This window comes from Rosa rugosa, chromosome 2, assembly GCF_958449725.1.
Source record: "Rosa rugosa chromosome 2, drRosRugo1.1, whole genome shotgun sequence".
NCBI classification, from domain to species: domain Eukaryota; kingdom Viridiplantae; phylum Streptophyta; class Magnoliopsida; order Rosales; family Rosaceae; genus Rosa; species Rosa rugosa.
The window spans coordinates 38,932,769-38,953,856 of record NC_084821.1 but is presented as its reverse complement, the minus strand read 5'-3'; the positions used below and the strand labels follow the sequence as shown (position 1 = coordinate 38,953,856).

At 37.8% G+C, this 21,088-nt stretch overlaps 1 protein-coding gene across 1 annotated transcript; it reads right to left on the bottom strand.

Moving 5' to 3' along the window:
• Nucleotides 1-459: 459 nt before the first annotated feature.
• On the bottom strand, nt 460-1,775 carry LOC133732715 (CEN-like protein 2). Its single transcript, XM_062160298.1, has 4 exons — nt 1,394-1,775; nt 1,249-1,310; nt 1,056-1,096; nt 460-965 (listed from the first exon to the last, which is right to left on the bottom strand). Exons 1-4 carry the CDS (start codon nt 1,607-1,609, stop codon nt 748-750), a joined length of 537 nt encoding a protein of 178 aa, XP_062016282.1. The 5' UTR covers nt 1,610-1,775; the 3' UTR covers nt 460-747.
• Between the last annotated feature and the right edge of the window lie 19,313 nt (nt 1,776-21,088).

The window sequence follows — 21,088 nt, the reverse complement described above, 5'->3', positions numbered from 1 at the left end:
CCTACATGCAAGTCTATATTTTTGTGCATATGAACAGTAACAAAAATAAAATAAAATTGCAAACAATAAACTTTTACTGTGACTAGCAGTCAAAAAATTCTTGAAGTACAAAACCAACAAAGCAAAAGCTCCTTTGCAAAGATGGAAAATGCAGGGTTGCCCATTATAGGTTAAAAAAATAAAAAATAAAATAAAAAAAGACCTTAACGCCTGTGAAATGTGGCTTAAAGCTGTGAAGCTACAAATGTACAACCACAAAAAGTTACACATAGGCCAGAAAAATAAAACCTAGAATTGCATGTATTTATCATTTTATTTAGGGGAGTGAAATTCACATTCCTTTTATTTTACAATTCAAAATCCATGTTTCATTTTTTAGTAAGTTAAGTTTTATTTTTAGTAACTTAATTTTATCTTTTTATAAGACTTTCAATTAAAAAGAAAAAAAATGAGTATGAATTGTAGAATGAAGATGGTGGATTTCACTCTTCTTTATTTATTTATAATACTTGATATTTAGGAAGGTACACAAGGTTTACACAGCCATAGACTAATACACATAAAACGACGATAATACGTAAATAAAAAGAAAAACGATTTTATGCACCAGTTATAGTGTTATATATTGACTCTCACAACAGATGATCTATGAGATTTATTTATTTAATTTTTCTTCTCATATTAACTGGCACGTACAAGTGTTTCCAATAAAAGACCAGAAGCATCACTTGGTTGTTTAAAAGTTAATTAGCGTCTTCTTGCAGCAGTTTCCCTCTGGGCATTGAAGAAAACAGCAGCCACCGGAAGCCCGAACTCGTTTGCTTCTGCAAACTTTCGACTGTCGAAGTGGTCCTTGGAAGGAGGAGGAATCACTGTTTGCCTACCTTTCTGCTTGAACAGAAGGAACACAAACCTGTGGATCCCTATGTTTGGCCTCGGCATTTCATATTTCACCACCTCCCTTCCTGCGGTTTTTATCGACCACATAATTAATTAGTTCAAAGAAACAAAAACAAACCCATAATAAGCATCATAATCGGTATGAAAGGACTTACCAAATGTGTTGTCAGTTGTTCCTGGGATATCCGTGACTATCCTGCAAAGGTAGAAAGAAAAGAAGATTAACTCATCCAAATCTTTAACAAAAATGGCAGTTCTGCTCATTTTGAACCTGCACTATTATTGCCGTAACAAAAATTTTCATGCCCAGGTAAGTATTCTACCAACCAAGAGTAAGGGTTTTGTTACCAGTGCAAGTGCTCCTTCAGATATGGATCACTAGGACCTGGAACATCTGGGTCAGTCATGACCTGCAAGGAAAGAATCACCTTAAGGACATATATTTACAAAACTAAAATTAGATTGGAGATAGATCACTGTAAGCATGCTTTACCAGTGTAAAGAAAGATCTCAGATCGCCTCCCTGAACTTCAACCTTAGGCTTCGTGGTTACTGAGGAAGGAAATAGCTCATGCCCATTATACACCTTCTTGCTGGAGTTGTAAGTCACTGTCATTTTAACACTGGGGGAGAAATGATCAATAACATCTCCAATGACTCTTCCAACAACAAGAGGATCTGACATCTTTGCCGTGGAATTTGAATTCATATATAAATAAAATTATATATCCTTTTCTGTTTTCCTTGAGGAAGCAGGTTTCTGATTTATAAACACTGAAGCAGACCCCATATTTATAGTTGAGAAGAACCCTTGAAAACTACATAGGATCCATTATGACAGTTGATCGAAGAGAAGTGGGTTTAAAATAAGTTTCAAAAGTGGAACATATATGAAAAGATATATATTTAGTGTACTCTCTCTAATTAGTTAACTTTTAACAAAGTATCCTTAAAATGCCATTAATTATAGTCTTGCATGTACTTCAGTTCTCTCTCACGCTCATTAATACAAAATGATTTATGCCTAGAAGTACAGAAAAAGAAATAAAAATAAATCATTGCTCGAGTTAACTTACATTTTCATTATTATAAGCTCGAAGACTATATATATATATATATATATATATATATATATATATATATAAACAATTCGAAAGACTTGAAGTTGTGTACAAGCCTAAGCCTATTACATCTACCCTAAGCCGTGAAAGAACTACATACACACCTCCTCCCCCCCCCCCCCCCCCATCCATTGGTACGCAACTCTTGCTTCTTGAAGTCTTTTATGAGCCTATTAACCTTTATCGTTTGCGAGTCCAAGTAACAAATAAATAATGCGATCACATTTATAGTTGATAAATATGCTTCACAATAACATATGCATAAAATACATAGATTATGACATTTGTATGAGCAAAATAGCTACTTGAGTGAAAATAGATAAAGAACTCTCTCCCCTCTATCCCCAAACCCCTCTTCTTCTTCTTCTTTTTTGTTGAACTGAAGTGCATCGAAGATTTACCATCTCTCTCTCTCTCTCTCTCTCTCTCTCTCTCTGGTTGAATTGAGGTTCATCTCTACACCAACTTAGTTTTATTAATTAGCTAGTTGTTGAAGTGGGAGCTTAATTACATATTTGATGTTTCCGAGTTATTTAATAAGTGGCTTTTGTATTAAGTGCATTAGAGCCATATTTAGCCCAGAGAAATGATAACATATATTGGCGATGAGACTGTGATACGAGTCAAGGAAAGCCCTAGACGACTGAGCATCTTGTATGTACGATTTCAATTATTGTAGCATCTTACTTCAACTGTCACAGTTTGAGTCTCAGTTTTAATGTCAGTCCGCGCGAGCGCATACACTACATAGGTTTGTTGATGAAATGAGGACCTACTTGACTTGATCGATGTGCTATATGATTCGAATTTTATCATCTCTCTATCTTTTTTCAAGTTCGTTTTCTCAAGGTATTTGATGTATTGGCCCCCACCAATTCATGTGTCTCTACGAGGGCGCATTGCAAGTGTATCAAAGATTATATCTCTTTTCAGAAAATGTTTGCTTACCTCAAGTTTATGAACAAGCAAAAAAGATACTATGCTTCGATGATTTTGGCTTGTAAAATCGAAAACCTCAAATTGATTGCAATTCATATAAATTTGCAAAAAGTTATTTCATTTACAATAATTTTTTGGATGTGCAGTGTGCGCATCGGACAATAAAACACATAACTAGTCTAAATGGTAATGAAATTCCTTCACTAAAATGTTTATTTGGATTATGACATAGAAGACTTAGAACCCTTCATGTTTTAGGTATGTTATTTATGATTTATTTTGTAAAAAATCATTTATGTTAGAAATCGTTTGATCATCGAAAATGATAAAAGTATGAAAAGAAAATAGCTTTTTCAGGTAGATCTCCCATGCTGTGGATGTTAATAGAATAATTAAACGATCTTTGATTTAACTAATTGTTTTTGTACAAATAATTCATGAAAGATTATAAATTTTATGAGGAAACATTAACAATTCAACTTAATTAGTGAAATTTGAAGGTTATAACTTTTTTTTTATTTTTATAAGAAAATTATTATTTGAAGGTAACCTTCAAAGAAAGACATAAGCAATGGGATTGTGTTTCGATCTGCCAACACATTCTGAAGCCGGTAAAGAGTCTTTAGCCTTTTGTATGAAACATTAAGAAAGGTATACTTTCGAAATTGGTTTCGCAAGAACCTTCCCAAAGTGAGGATTCACTCCTATATACTGATGTTATTAATTTGAGAGTTATTTTATGGTATAATTTAATTTGGGGTATAAAGCAGCTCGTTCCACTACCACAAAGCCATAAACATAGACTGGTGGCCTGGTGCTGAGCAGTCACTTCAATAAAGAGATTCACTTGTGCTCATTATGGTTCTTGAAATAGCAGGGGCAAATAAGTGGCTTTGCTATAAGGAGAAGCCATAATTCTCTTGTTTATTTCCATATCCCACTTTTGGATTACATTGGATAATGTTTACAACCGATTATCGGATTATGTACTATATTTTATGTTAGAATCTTTTCTACCATTACTTTTGCTCGTAGCCCGTACATTTATTTTACACTCTAAAAGAGCACTAGCTATATGCTTACTGGATTTGGTAGAATAAGTTTTGTCACATTACCGTTGCTCCAAATTTGTTTTAGTTATCTTTGTTTCGTTCTTTTAGTGGTCGTCACTCCCACCTTTTCTTGCATCTTTGTATGATTTTTTCTTTTGTTTTCTCGTTGTACCTTGATTTTCTATATCAGGTCAGGTTTCATAGCTCCTTTTTCACTTGTCTCACATCCTAAGTTTTTTATTTAATTTTTTTTTACACCAAATGTCATTTGGTTATTTATTAATTACAAAAAAAATTAGGTCAAAGTACATCAACAAATAAAGCCTCATGGACAAAAACCCGAAAAATGGTTGGCCAGATCAAGTAAGAATAAAAATAAAGAAAAGTAAAATAGGTTGTGTTTCTGTGGTTCTAACGGGGGAGAGCACTTGAGAATCACCGATCGAGTTGAGTATATTTGGTCCCGTTACCTGTCAAGACAAGAATATGTAAGGGACAAGAAGACCGGGTTTGCCGGCCTATAATTCTCTGATCTCTAAATCAGTATCAGTATGAGATGTTGACAAAGTAACGATATGGAAATGCACAGTTTTTGACTTACTTGGTTTGGAAGTATATGGCTGCAGATATAGGAAATGTTGGGAGTTGTGCCCATAAACCTCTGATGTGGGAGAGTGTGCCATCCCACAAATGGTAAACAAAGGCTTTGCAGCTTGGTTGTGTCCATATTCTGCATCCCGATGCCCAGAGGTGGTTTCGGTCGACATGGATACTGGCGACTTGGCATGCCACGTAAGGGAGGCTCTGGAGTGTTTTCCGTCAAATCTGAGATGAGTTCCGATGGCCGATTGGCCGTGTTCGTCCAGTGTTTGCGCTTGATATGCATATGGTATAAATAAGTCCCCCAAGTCCTTAGTCAAGAACTCTCTTGGGTGGAGAGTTTGTTCTAGTGGAAACAACGGGAGTGCATGGTGAGAGGCTTGCCGGGAGGTGCTCAACATGGATGACCAGTCCCCTAGTCCCCCAAGTCCCTAGGCAAGAGGGGTCGGAGACCGAGTCTTGGTACGATATCCCTGCTCGCCACCCTGGGAGGCAGGGCTCCCCGTTTTGGCTAGGGTCTTGTATGCTGGGAGTAGCCTCTAGTGTCGGGACGGCCCAGTACTTGGCGTGTTTTACAATGCTTCTAGACTTCTAATGTGACACATGGCGTGCTGTTATTTGAAATTCGTGCGTGATGAGAAATCATTTCAATTTCCGCAACGGGTCATAATTATCATGCTAGAACCAAGGCGACAGTCTATTTACGCCATTAATGAGAATGTGTGTTCTAAGTCAGGATAGTGTTCGTGGGCGATTCAAAATCGATGACAGCGATCAAGGGGTTGGGGTGTATAAAAGGTGGAGTCATCTAGAAAGAGTATTTTTTTGGATTTTTATTTTTCGACATGAAACTTCTCTCTCAAGAATTCAGAGAAGAAGATTGGAGGGTTGCGTTGTGGTTTGACAAGTAGTGTGAAGACTTTCGGAGTTCGTTGAGCAATCCGAAGTTTGCAACCATCGTCATTACTCGATTCATCCTCCAAAAAGACGCCAACTGTTGGGAAATCACAAAGGTAAGAAATTTTCTTTCGACTGGGAAATCTTGCTTCAAATTTGTGGTTTTGCATGTTGCTTGGAATTTCTGTGTTTTTTGGGTTCTCTAAAATTTGGAATGTGGAAAGTTTCTAACTTTTGGATGTATGATTGAGGTGAGATTGATTAGAAATGATGTGTTGAAGTTTCTAGGTTTTGTCTTTAAGAATAAAAAGTGTTCTGGGTTTTTGAAACGTATGGGTTTCTGGTTTTTCAAATGTGTGAGTATTGGACTTGGCTAACTGTGCGAGTAGGTACCAAGAGTAGGGGTCATCATTTGGCCCTTGGGCCCTAAGTCTATTTCAAGTCCGCCCGACCTGTAGGATCGAAGCCCAGCCTGACCTTTCCATTAGGGAGGTTGACTCGGTCCCTTTTTCAAATAGGGTAGGGTAAGGGCCATGGAAATGAAACACGACCCACCCTTTGAGCCCGCCCCCCCCCCCCCGGCAAACAAGCCCTAATAATTTTCTATTTTTTCTATTTTTTAAATATGTTCATTTTTTTTATCCACATACAACTTATCCCTTTATTATTTTGTATTTGATTTTGGAAGCTTTATTTTCTTTGTTAAACAACAATTAATTTTAGGAGATTTAGAGAGATAATTAATTGTATATAACTACCCTAACTAATATTTGTAATTGTTATTATGGTAGCTTAAAAAAAATGTATATATTAAATAGAGTAAAAAAAAAAAGTCTTGGATTACCCACCTATACAACCATTGATTGAGCCACATTTTGTTAGGGCTGGATTCGGCCCAAAACTGACCTAAATTAGGCCCAACCGTTACCAAACTGAAGTTGGTCGATAGGCCCAGTTCTTAGGCTGAAATAGAATCGTGCCAGGCCTAAACCGAAAAGTCGGTTTATCGGACTGTCAGTTGGTTTGTTTCGGTAATCGACAGCTGCCGAATTTTATTGGGCCTTCATTCCCTTCATTTTTTATGGTTTGTTTTTAAGCCCAATATGTGTTCTTAGAGTTGATTTAAGCCTTGACCCAATAAGTGTTTCCAAAGCCCAACTCTTCATTCTCTTATAACAAAATCCAAAAATCCGATACTAACACAATAGCACATTGAAACACAAAATCTGGAAACTCAAAATCTTAAAGGGATTCAAATTATTAAAGGGATTCAAATGATTCAACCTCTTCATCTTAAAGGGATTCAAACTCGTCATCGGAAACTCTAACACATTAACACATTGAAGGGATTCAAACCATTTCAAGTTAAAACTTAAAACTGCAGTCATCCATAAACAAAATGCAGCAGCAGTCTTAAAAGCAAAAGAAGTTCTAACTTCTAAGTTAAATATTGCAAGGGAAAATGGTCCATACGGTACTTGAAGTTTTGCTCCTTATAAATTTTGGTACCTCAAGTTTAAAAAAATATCAAAACAGTACCTGAGGTTCTGAACATTGGTACCTAGAGTTGTTAACTCCGTAACAGCATCTGACATCTGTCATATACTGAAGGGTATTTTTGTCCCTTCATGTCCCTCCTTTACATCTGTGTTCTTCCTCTCCTTGCATCTGTGTTCTTCATCTCCGGCCACCAATTTAAACCTCACAACTCAGTTTCAGCATCACTTGCAGATGATGTCAAGGTGAGATACTTCATATGGAGTTTCAAGTATTAATTTGTAGGTGTATATATAATGTATTTGGTCAGCATTATCCATGCCTACCTCTGGGTAAACTATGTGCTTGTTCAAGTTGATATTTTGATGTCATTTAGTAGTGGTTGGATGAACATGTGAGTCTGATTCTCTTTTGAAAAGAAATCATACGTGATTTTTCAATTTAACTTATTCTCGAAGAATATATGGCTACTGATTACTGGTTTTGGAGGAAAGCATCTATTGCATTAGTAAACTGATGATGATCAGACTACTGGTGATGCTTTTGAGGAACTAATAAAGAAGAAAGCTTCAGTATTGTTTTTGTAATTCTTTATCGTTGTTATTTGTTCTGCAATCTATTAACCGTTGGACCATTTCTCCCAAGTATATACGACCAAACAAAAGAAAAAAATTGTTGCAAAATCCAGCCGATTGTCTAGTTACTGATGAACTTCTTGTCCCAAAGTCTTTGTGTCATGGTCTATTTTTTAGATAAAGTTTTAATTCGGCATTTTAATTACTGGTTATATCTATCTCTGACCAGTTAGATTGTTCTGATATGAAATTTATGAAGTGCAAAATTTTTGATAAAATCATCCTCTGTATTCTGATAGATGCTTCCTAACAATCCCTTATTCACTGATGCCTCTCCCTCACAAACACCCACCAATCCTCACACACCCAAATTCAAATTCCGAGCTTCCACAGACAAAGCAACGTTTGCACAAGCTACACACTCTTAAACCCACAAGCCCATCTCTCTTTTACCTCCAAAAAAGCCTCAGACTTTAGTAATAGTCCAAGAGCTCAAACCAGCTCTGAGGTTAGTCACTGCATTTCTTTACTTAGAGGTAACCATGTGGCTGATTGTAGACATGCAAATTCATGCTCATGCTTTGAAGTTGAATGCTTTTGAAGTGAATATTGGGTAGGAAACAAGCTTGCTATGCTGTACTCCAACAATTATGAGCATTTAGACTATGCTCAGAAGATGTTCTACGAAATGCCTAAGAGAATAGTGCCCACTTATGCAGCTTTGATTAGTGCATATTGTTAGTCCGAGCAATGGGAGGACCTGTTCTTGGTGTTTAGGTTGATGGTTGAGGAGGGAATGGTGCCTCATATGTATGGAATTCCAAAAGCAATCTTCGCATTGGTGGCCGGAGATGAAGAACACAGATGTAAGGGGAGGAACAACACATATGTAATGGAGGGACATGAAAGAACGAAAATACCCTTCAATGTATGCTAGTTGTCAGATGCCGTTATGACGTTAACGGCTCTAGGTACCAATGTTCGCTCTGGGTCAGAACCTCAAGTATCGTTCTGATATTTTTTAAGCTTGAGGTACCAAAATTTATAAGGAGCAAAAGATTAGGTACCGTACATACCATTTTCTCATATTACAACTACTACTAATTTACATATAACTTAAGCACTTAAATAATACATAAATAAAAAATAATACTGCATTACCAGCATAAATCAAAATTTAAATTGCCCCAAAGTATTTTGAAGAGTAACATATGCATGTCCCATTACAAATAAAACTCAAAAACAGAAGTTAAGCACAATTAGGTTGCTTTAATCTTCCGATCAGCCATCACCTCATCTTCTCCATTATGTTGCTGCTGCTGCACAGTTTCAAAACATTGATATTACAGACTAAAATGAATTGGAAACTTGATGCGGCTGTTAGCCAAATAGCCACCCTTAAATATAAGGGGTACAAGTAATAGTATAGAGATTTAAGAAAGGTTGTCGAACCCACGAGGATTGGATTCCTTTCACTAGCTAGGGTGTTAACCTAAGGAGAGCTAGAATATGCAAATGTACAATCACAAACCTAAATTCACAAGAAATCTAGACTCAAGGTGAGTATGTGCATTGTGGTGGTAGTGAGATTGTTTGTTGGATAGAGTGGTGAACCAATTAAAATAAATGCTCAAATGTAACATAAACTACTCTAAACTAAACTAGTAATATAATGGATGAAGTTAGGGGTTTGATTGTCTACCACTAACCTTCCTTGCAAGTATTGAAGTTCAAATACAAGTAATGCTATTCTAATTTCCCAATTACCCTCTTTGCATCCGGATAAGACTACAAAGACTTAAACTCCTTTAATGATATCAATTCCAACCGGATAAGTCTAGAATTAACTACCTAAGAACAAATCCTATTACCGGTTAAGTCTCAATTCATTGTTCCTAGATGCATAAAGCTTGAGTTTAGATAATCATGCAAGCAAACCAATCCTAGATCTAGGTGATTTTAACTCACAACCTTCATATGCACATAGAGGATGCTATCATGCTATCAATGCTCAAGGTTAGCTACTCTCTAAACATTTTTTCATGAGATGACAAACACAACACATTCAAAGTAGTTAAGTTTGAATGAATGCATTCACTTCTTGAATTAGCATATGAAGATGAAAATCACAAATAACATCAAATGTAAATTAAAACAACAATTCATACAAGTTTGGCTAGGGCTTTCAACCATAGCCCCAACAAAGTAACTACTCACTCATAATCATACAAATTAACATCAAATCTATAAAGTACATCAAGGTAAATTAAAGAGTTAAGGAAAGAATGAACTAGTTGAAGCTTGACAAATCAATGGCTAGCTCCTCGATCATTTGTTTTTCTCCTTCAATGCTCCTTGAGTCATCCTTGATGGTGGAATGGATAGATGATAAGCTTCTTGACGGTGATCATGAATGGAATGGTGATGAAGATATGATACTCCTTTGGCCAACTTTGAGTGGTAGTGATGGAGGTTGAGGAGTATGGATATTATGTGTTTGGATTTTGGGAGGTGGAGATGGAGGTTTTGTTGAGGAGATTGAAAGAGAAAGAAGTTGTAATGGGGTGGTGTGGGTGATGCCTTAAGAGTGTAATGAAGGGATGCTTATATAGATAAAAAAAGAGCAGAGTAAAATGATGAATGAAAGCAAAAGGGAGCAGGTCAAGCATTGTAAGAAGCATGGAGGTAGAGTATGAGAGTGGTAATAGATCCTAAAAACAAGAGAAAGGGGTATGGAAGAGATGGAGTAAAAAAAGGGAAGTAATGATGAGCTACTAAAGAGAATAGAGTAGAAAAATATGGCTAAGGGAGAAGAGAGGAGCATCTAGCTCTTTTTATTATGCATGGGAAACATGAAAATGAAGAGTGTTGGAGTGGTTTTGGGTCACCAAAGTCAAGATGACAAGCATGGGAGAGAAAGTGTGCAAGGGATGCCTATAATCCAAAAGATAATATGTTGGATTAATCTTGTCATAGTCTTGTAGGATTCTAGGGCTATCCTTGATAATTTCAGCATCATAGACCTTCCAAAAATGCACAAGAAATCCGCCCAAAGAAGGTTCTAGGCCAAACTGCCATGTTTTGACTTTTGTTTTCTGCTTCTGAAGCTTCCTTCAATTGAATCTCCACCGAGACTTCGGAATTTGCCTTCAGCTTCTTCATACCAAATGTTTCTTGATAAGTGTAGATCATTCTAGTAAAATTTCAGAGCTTAGTTCATCGTGGTTTGGCCAGAAATACTGCCAGAATCCGTACATGTCCTGTTTTGCCGTTTTCGTCTTTTAGTCAGAAACTTGGACCGATCTTTTGAAGGTCTTCCACTCCGAACTAGTTCTTACACTATTCATAATAAATGATCCTTAGGATGTCTAGAATGAATCTGGAAAGTTTAAACTCATTTGGAGTTCGTTTGATTAGGCTGCCGCCCCTCCTTTCTTGTCTAGCTCGCTTTCTCCTAGTCGGAGTGGAAAATGTGTTAAGGTTGACTTTTTAGTGCATTTCCATGCTTCTCCATCATTTCCTAGCATGATAAGGAAAACATAATAAATATAAATAAATAAACACAAGGGTTAAGCAAAAGTACAAGATTAGGGGAATAATGAAATTTGATTAGTCAACATTAAATTGGACTTTAGAACAAGTAATTTCCATGTTTTATGGCACAAATATGTATATGAATTATGATCTAACAGCGTCAGCCCATAAAACTTAATTTAAAGAAAATTTAATGGAAATAAATTGAAGAGGTTAGTTATAAAATTGAATGCAGACCAAAATCAATGCAGCAACTGGCAGAAAACTAAACTTATCATATTCTTTATGTTGCAGCAGTAGTCAAAGAAGAGCTTGGTTCATCCATTCTAAGTCCAAAAGTTTCTACAAATTAAAACAAAAAATTGATAGTGAATATACGTTTAGAAAAATTAAAGAAATTGCAAAACCAAGTAAATTTAAGGACTAAATACTCGTTACTCCTCATACTTTTGCATGAAAAACAGTTTAGTCCAAAATTTTAAAATTAAACAGTTTAGTCCTTATTCTTTCTAATTCTCACACAACAGGTCCTAAAATGACTATTATACCCCTCACTTTTTATTTTTTTATTTTTTCTGCCTCTCTCTCTCTCTATATCTCTATCTCTCTCTCTCTACACACACACACACACACACACACACACACATATATATATATAGTAGCACTTAGCCAATCACTTGAGCAGACTCAACACTCCACCATTCGAGGTGTTAGGGAACTCCTATAAGGATCCACCACCATTTTTCCCAAATTGAAGGCATTTTCACTTGCAACGGTGCTACAAGGGATGACAAATACATCCTTTGCTAGCTTGAAAAGTATCGGATAGGCATTTGCATTTACTTTCCACCAAGTTGCCACTTCGGAATCCTTTGTCATTAGATGAACATATCTATCACTCACATATTTGTGAACCTCATTCGATATCGATTATTTCATTTTGTTATTAAATAAACTAATATTTCAGCTTGTCCACCATAAATTCCATCAAACTCAACCCCTCCATTGGCTGAATTCCATCTAATGTTGTGGTTTGTGAAGGCTGTTTCACAGTGCTTCCACTTAGGATCCAACACATTGGCTATGACAACTATTTTGTTCATTTGTCCAAATGAACCCCAATACTTATCGAACTTGGCTTTCATCCCACAAGCCACCCATTGGAGAATAGGGTCTAATTCATCTCTCATCTTCATATCAATCTCTGTTTGCAGCCCTATTAACTCAAAGAAGAGCAGATGTGCTGTCACTTTATTCCAAGCACTCAAGTTCATCGTTGCTTCGTAAAACTTCCCAAGAAAATGCACAAAAGCATGTGCATTCCTCCAATCTTGTGGTGAAGGAAGACGAACCCTTTTCTTCCCTTTGGCATCCTTCTCGTTAAAGTACCTATGAAAAGCTTCATCTTTATCAGCCATCTTTTCATACACTTTTTCATACTTTAGTGCTGCATCCAACATTAAGTATGTGTTGTTCCACCTAGTTATAACATTGAGGGGAACATTTGCAGTCTTGCTCAAGTGTTCAAGCACTGAGAAATCCCTAAATTTATCAAGTCTGCTTAAAAATACTTGATAAACTTCACACAGTGCCAAATAGCCTCTATCCCATCCTCAATCTCATCGATTTCATTTCTCACAATCAGATTTATGATGTGAAAAGCACATCGAAGGTGTAAAAAGTCACTGTCAAAGTTTTAAGTCCTTTGACCCCTAAGTCTTCTCTTCATATAGAAAACAACAGTATCATTTGCAGATGCATTGTCCATTGTCATTGCAAAGACATTGTTACCACTGCATTCTCTAAGATACTGCTCCAAAACCCTCCCTGTATCATCCTCTTTATGGCTAATGATTAAACATAAATTGATTATTCTTTTGTGAAGGTTCTAATCACTGAGTCACGACCGTATGGTTTATGTTTTGAATACTCCTCCAAGTATCAATACTATGCTCACTCTTGTTGAGTGAGCAGCAAACTCACTCATCAGCTTGGCTTTCTCAATTTGATACAACTCCCACACTCCTCTAGCAACCATTTTTTTGTTCATTCTTTTCCACTAAGGTTGTAACTCTTCCACAAACTCCTTAAACTCATTCCTTTCAACTTGCATGAAAGGAAGTTCATCCATGATGATCATCCTAACACACTTTAAGTCACATCTAGGTTGGTTGAATTTATGATAAGTAACCCCCCCCCACTCACATTATCCTTACTAAGAGTGGTGTGACTCTTTGTTTCAAGTGGTATAGGGGTCGTCAATGGACAGGGTAGGGCCGACCCTACCCAAAATTAATGGGCTCGGGCCGGGCCGGGCAGGGCCAAAACATATTTTTTTTATTTTTCGGGCCGGGCTTCTCTTAAAAATCAAGGCCCAGGGCCTTACGGGCTTTTTAGGGTCGGGCCGGGCTTTTTTGGGTGGGCAGGGCTGAGCCCATTATATTTATATGTCATATTATTTTGTTAAAAAAAATACAAAAAGCTATGAAAAAATTATGATATGTTAATGATTGACCAAAATAAAATACAAAATTAAAAAAACATATGACCTAATGCAATAATTAGTTCAATATAACTACATAAAAAGATATTAATACAAGAATTGAATGGGCTTTCGGGTGGGCTTATAAGGCCGGGCCGAGCGGGCTTTAATGGGCATATAAAGGGCCGGGCCTGGGCTTTGAACCCTCCGCCCTAGCCCTGCCTTGTGCCCAATGGGCAGGGCCGAGATGGGCTTTGTTGCGGGCCGGGCCGGGCTTTTGCCCACTGGGCCGGGCGGGCGCCCATGGGCTTTTAGGCCCGCGGGACAAATAATGACCCCTAAAGTGGTACATGGTTCGTAAAGAGGGCATGTTTTTGCACTTCTTGGCATGAGACCACATTGAAGAAGTCCCAGTTGTAGTGCTGTAAGCAGGTACAATTTCTTGGCAAAAATTGCACTGTGCAACTTCTACATTATCACTACCATCAATCAGTTTCGGCCTAGTGAAACACTCCTAGGTTTTGCATCTTCCTATAGCTGGCTTCGCATGTTTACCCAATTTCCCCACCCTAGTTGTTTTCCTTCATTTCCAACTTGTCCTAGCAGACAAAGTATTGTCCTGCCCTTCGTGAGTAGGAATGCTTAGGGTGACTGTGAGTCTATTTCAGGGATGATATTTAGGTTGGGGTTTGTGTTTGGGTTTAGAGGCTGAGATGTAGATAAAGTTGTTACTGCATATTGAAAGGGTACTCACGCTACTAGAAGAAGATGCCATCTATACAAACATGAAAAGAAAAGAAAAAAAAAAAACAACTGTCATATTTTGCCTAACTTTAATCAGTCCAAGTATTTCTGCTTAACAAATAAACAAACATTTCCAGTTCCAATTCATTACCAAAACAACAGCAAAACAGGTCCAATGCATTAACATTTCAAGTTCATTAACATTAAGCAATTCCAATTCATTACCAAAACATTAATCATTAGCATTCACAGTTCATTAATTATTAGCAACCTTCATTTATCATTTGTCATTTATACAAATATACATTATTCACAGTTCAACCAAGTATACAAGTATCATTCACAGTTCAACCAGAACACAGTTTCATCATTTATCATTACCATTTATATAAGTATACATTATTCATCAACATCACGAAACAAAAATTTGCATTTCTAATTCATAAAATCTCCATTAAGCAGGTCTTAACATTAACACAAATAAGCATTCATTATTCACAGTCCAACTCAAATACTCCTACCTTTTCAATAAAGTCCTAAACATATACTCCAACTTATCACACTTGGACTCCAACCAGCTTTGTCCTTGCCTAGGAAATCAATTATGTAATGTTAGAAACCACAATTTCCACATCAATAATTTATTAATGGACAAAGATATAAAAAATGGGTAGAAAAAAGTCAATAACCTTTGTTGAATTATGCGTATATAGTCTGTATTCTTCACTTATGAAACTAAGCATCATAAGACTTAATTAGTAAACCAATTTAGAGAATATATGTTTAGCAATTTAAAAGATGCTTGTATACCAATTTTGAAGCTCACTACGTCGAGCAAGTAATTCATTGCCACTAATAAAACAAAATGAGAGACAAACCTTCTTCATCTCCATTCATGGACTTTAACAAGCTGTTTTTGACAAACTAAGAATCCCCAAGCTTAGAAGGTGAAGTTCTTGAGGAGTTATTGTTTGATCCACTTATCTTTCTATGATGGTGAGCCCCAATGAGCTTCATCCTCAATTTACTAGGAGAAATTATACCTGTCTGAAATGATGAGGATCAAAAAATTAAAAACAAATCATACACGTCAGTCCACTATACTAGAAGTTACAGTCTTTGTAAAAGAAATCATCTGAGAAAGCAAAACCCAATAATTAGATTACTTCAATCACCCAATCGTTCTTGTTCTTATTAACAATTTGAAAGAAAACCCATGAATTTTGAGCTGAAAACGGAGGCAAACTTTTACAAAGTTGAGCTAAAATCTGGGGCTCTTCATTCTTCCTCTTCTTCATTGAAATATGGGGCTACTTCACCATCTCGAACAGCTCTGGAAAACTTCTGTTCTTTTACCCCAAATCTCAAAGAACTAGGGTTTGAGCAAATTGAGGATAAGGCCAAGAAACTATTAGTATATTATATATATGACTAACGGGAACCTTTCTCGGGTACTGATTTCACAAATAGGGGCCAAAATCTGGGTTTCGGTGAATTTGTGGAGGGAGGCACGAGAGCTGTGAGACTGAAAACGAAGACAGTAGGAACTAAGGGAAATGTCGAAACCCAATCTCACTTTTTGGTTTTGTTTTAATTCGATAGTAGGAACTAAGACGCATTAAATATATAATAGCAAGAGCTGCTCGTGCTCTAGTGGTTGGGACTAGGGCTGGGCATGCATAAACTGGTGAAAAATCGGTAACCGACCGAACTGAACCGATTTTCCGGTTCGGTAACCAAATTATGAGTAAAACAACGTCGTTTTGGAAGAGAACCGCACCGAATCGCTTAACTGCGGTGCGGATTCGGTTCATGGCTTCGAACCGCCAGCATTGAACCGAACCGGACCGAATTTTTATTAATATATATACATCAACTAACCCTAGCTTCGAGAGTATCTCGGCCGTTTCCTTCATTTTTCCCTCATCTCTGATCTGTCGATCTCTCCCTCATCTCTCACACGACTACCACCGCCGCCGGCGCCTCTCTCGCGTGTCCCTTCTCAGCTTCTCTCATGGCTAGAACCCTATCACCAGTAAGGATCGAGTTCCCTTCTCTTCTCAGTTCTCTCACTTCTCTGTCTCTCTCGATTTTTTTCTTTTTCCAGTTCTTGTGTTCAAAACCAGTTGATACGTTGATGAGACTATGAGAGTGTGATGACTGATGTGACTAGTTTGTGTGATAGTTCAACGATGAGTCAGTTCTCTCACTTCTCTATCTCTCTCGATTTTTTTCTTTTTCCAGTTCTTGTGTTCAAAACTAGTTGATACTTTGATGAGACTATGAGAGTAGTTTAAAGATGTGACTAGTTTGTGTGATAGTTCAACGATGAGACTATCAGAGTAGTTTAAAGAAATGCGACTTTGATGCGACTAGTTTGTGTTCTCTGTTCATGTTTTGAAATTATGTTTAAACTTTAAACTTTAAAGAAGACTGCGACTTTGATGCATTTCTTGTTTTGGATTTGCTGCAGAGTTGATTGAGTTTCATTGTTTTTCATGGTTACTTGCAGATAATGGAAGGGATTTCCTCAACTCCGACATCTACACCAGCTGGAACTATAGACTCAAGCATCGGTACGACCCCCGCACCGAGTCCGAGTGCTGCAATTGTGCCACTAAGCATGTAACTGCTAATGAGCCTCTTCTATGAAGCAACCTTGAAGTTTAGTGCCACTAAGCGTGTAACTGCTAATGAGCCTCTTCTTTGGATGTGCACAATTGTTGGTGAGCTTGATAAATGCATAGCTAGTGAGGATCCTTTTCTTGTTAGCATTGGCACCTCGATGAAAAAAAGTTTGACAAGTATTGGCTGCAGCTTGACGATCTTAACAAAATTCTAATTATTGCTCTGGTTTTAGATCCAAGAAACAAACTATTGTATCTTGAATTCTTCTTCCCAAAGCTGCAAGCAGACCGAGGATGTGTGCAAGTGATGATCGATGAAGTGAAGACAACCTTGAGCTTGCTGTTTGATTTTTATGCAGGTTACTCTTTATTTGTTTTTTATGTTCTCACATTTTTTATTTTGATAGTTTACAAAATATAGATACACTAATTTCTCAACTTTTCCTTCAATTGCAGACGAAGATCCAGCTGCTGCAGCAACTTCAAGGAACGTGACAATGCCAAGGATCGAGTCTATGCATCAGCAAGTTGATGAGGATATTCATGCAGCAAATCTGCTTCAATTCAAGCTTTTGCGGCAAGAGAAGGACGTTGTGGTGATCAAGAATGAACTGGACAAGTATCTATTGGAAGCTTCAGAAGACCATTCGAACCCCAAGTTTGAAATTTTGGCTTGGTGGAAGGAGAATGCTCAAAGATATCCCATTCTGTCCCAAATCGCCAAAGATGTGTTCGCTATACCTGCTTCAACCGTGGCGTCCGAAGTTGCATTCAGCCTTGGAAAAAAGGTGGTGGACCCTTTTAGAGCTTCCCTTACCCCTAAGATGGTTGAGGGATTAGTTTGCTTGAGTGATTGGCTAAGGGGAGCGGGATTTGATGTGTATAAGGAACCAACCAAAGATGAGCTGCAGATGTATGAGGAGTTGGAAAAGCTGGAAATTGGTAAGGGTTTCACCGTTTTAATTTTTTTTTTTGAACTTCCTGTTTTGTAAAATAGCTGTGTTTTGCATTGTTAATTTTGCGATCATTTGTGAGGATATGAATCAGTAGTTTCTTTGGATTTGTAAGATAGCTTTCTGATTTGTATGGGTTTATTTGTTTTTCTGTTTTGCACTTGTTGGGAATTTGATGGACAGATGGAGGGGAATATGCTGTTAGTGACATTGAGGAATGAATAAGTGAAGGAGCTGGATTGCTTGGAGGAAGCTTGAAGTCGGCACTCCGCACTCGGCAGCGCTGAGTTTGGCACTTTGGCATTTGTTTGCTTGTTGGACTACCATTTTATTTTGGTCTGTAATTTGGCACAATTATGAACTCCCATTCTCAGTTTCTGACTTTCTGCATTTGGTTAATTTGAACTTTAACAAATACTTTGTATTAGTGTAATTTGAATCTATTCAGACCGATTGTAATCATTGTATTAGTAGTTTTGTAGTTGGTAGTACTTGGTATGTATGTTTGTATTGTTTCTTGACTTTCTTCTAGTGGTTGATTATGTTTTTTTTTTTTTTTTTCCAGATTTGGTTGATTAGTTGGTCTGTATGTTTATTTCATATTTAATTGATTAGTTGTTGGGAATTTGGTTTGCTGAAAGTAGAGGTTTCAGTTTCAGGTAAACCGGACCGATAAAACGGTGCAACCGAAAATGCAGTCCAAACAATTTTAAAGCGGTTGCGGTTCGAAAAATGGGCCTACCGAATAATGCGGTGTGGTTGCAGTTTCAGGCCCAAACCGGCCCGAACCACACCGAGCCCAGCCCTAGTTGGGACCAGAGGTTGTGTTTAAGAGGTTTAAGGTTCAAACCCTACCTCCTACCAAAAATTGTATATATGTATATTTGGTATATATACGGTACGGTATGCCGATGGTATGCGAATACTCATACTGTAGCTGAGCTGAACCACATACTCGGTACAGCTCAGCCAAGCTAAATTGTCAGTAAGCCGATATTTCGGCCCATATCAGCCCTACATTTTGCCAAAAAAAAAAAATAATGTAGATATATATATATATATATATATATATATATATATATATATATATATATATATATATTTTTTTTTTTTGTTAAACAAAGTAAGGCCCTTGTATTCGGGCCTATTTGGAAGGCCGGCCAACCCGACCCTTTTGAACCTTACAAAATGAGCCTTAAGGGTGAGTAAGGGTTTGTTGACTTTAACTGCCCGGCTCGACCCTACCCTAAATACCACCACTCTACGCTTCACGCCCATTAGCAACTTCACTTGACTGTGGAGCATTGCTTTGTACTTTAGGCCCATCATCAGTAAGTACCCAGTTTTCAGGAATAATTCCATCCATTGGGACATCTTCATCATCCTCAACATCCATCTCCTGCTCTTTAACTACATCATCATGTGGCACTTCTTCAACACCCTCAACAGCTGGCAATTGCACATCATCAATTGCATGTCCAAATAACATAGTATGATCTATGTCATCATCATAGTGATCTAACTCATAATCCTAAAAACCCCTTCTCTGCTCCAAGAAAACAATGTACACATGCAGTAGCCTTTGAACAACAAGAATAAACCGAACCATGTCAAGACAGTCTTGATCAGTGACTAGGTAAATATCCACTACCCTCTTCACTTCCTGGTATCCTAAACTAGTAAGCAATTGGACCAGCTCAATACCCCAAATCCCAAGCCCAATAATTGAACTTAGTCACACTCAGTTTGTCCGGATCAACCCTATCAACATAGACTACGTCCTCCACTCCCATGTAAATCCTATTCACTCCACCCTGTGAAAAGAACCTTCCTCCATGATGTATTGCTACGGTGAATAGTTCAACTGCAATTTTCCAACACCAGCTGTTAGATTCCAAAATGGGAAACAAATTCAATGTTGTTCAAACTAACCAAATTGATTATTCAACTACCTCTTCTTTGTCGGTTTCTCTACCATTTATACCGGTTTCTGTTTTAAAATCATTTATCAGTTCCCTACACTATTAAACAACCCAGACCAAGGTTGAGATTTTACTTTCACCACCAACCTAGCCACCAGTCCAATAACCCTAATGTAACGTCCCGTATCTCAATTTACCCGTTTACTAGTCATTCGGACGGTAAACGACACTTACTCTCAGTTTTTACTTTGTTTCGATACTTTTAGTGGCCCTAAAAGTTGACTTTTTGTTTGGGTCAAAATTTGAGAAAATTTCCTTCATAAAAGTCGTATAGGACGTTAAACCGAGCGCGTGCATATGTGGTACGTAAAAATCGGAGTTCGTATGCGAAAGTTATAAGCGAAAATGTGAAAGTTACTGTTCACGGTAAGTAGTATATATTTGAATTTTTCACTGTGGCCGGTAACTTTTTCTTTTCTCTTTCTCTTCCCCCGCGTGTTCTCTCTCTCGTCCCCGAGCTCTTGCTCTCTCTCTCTCACCTCTGCAACTCCGGCTCTCTCTATGCTCCGACCACCAGATGACGTGAAACGAAGCTTCACCGACGCGTCTCCTCCTCCTCATCACACTGGTGGTCGTCGGTCGTCACGCCGTGGCCGGAAAAGGAAGAACCAAGGCCGGGAAGTTTACTGTAGCAGTTTGGTGTTTCGTCGATTTCCGGCGATTCCGGCCATTTTCAGCCACCAAACCGGCGTCGAAGGTTCGGTTTTTGCCAAGGATCATTTTGCCCCTAGCCTTGAGCCACGATTTGGAGCGTGGAGGAAGATTCGAAGAGATGAATTTCTGGGTTACTATTCACCGATCGGGTTCAACCTTCTCCTTAATTGTTGAGGTACTTCTGCTCATTTTCTGACTTTGTCTCAGTTGAGAAAGTTGTTGGGTCTGTTGAGTAGGTACTGCTACCAAAGTTTGGTGGCCATCGGAGCTGGTGGCGGTGGCGGCAGCTGCAGCGTGTAGGGCAGTGTTTTGACTCTAGTTTTTAGCCCATTAAATCCTATAAATGTTGTAGAGCTTGTATGTGAAGTTTGGTGAATTTTGGAGGAGTTTGGAATTGTTTGTGATTTTCCGAAGTTCGGAAGTTTTGTGATTGAATTGTGGGAAATCCAACGGCCGGATTTCCCTCGTTTTCGTTGTGGAATATGTAAATCGAGGAATTGGTGTTATGGGTGTGATTGGATTGAATCCGAG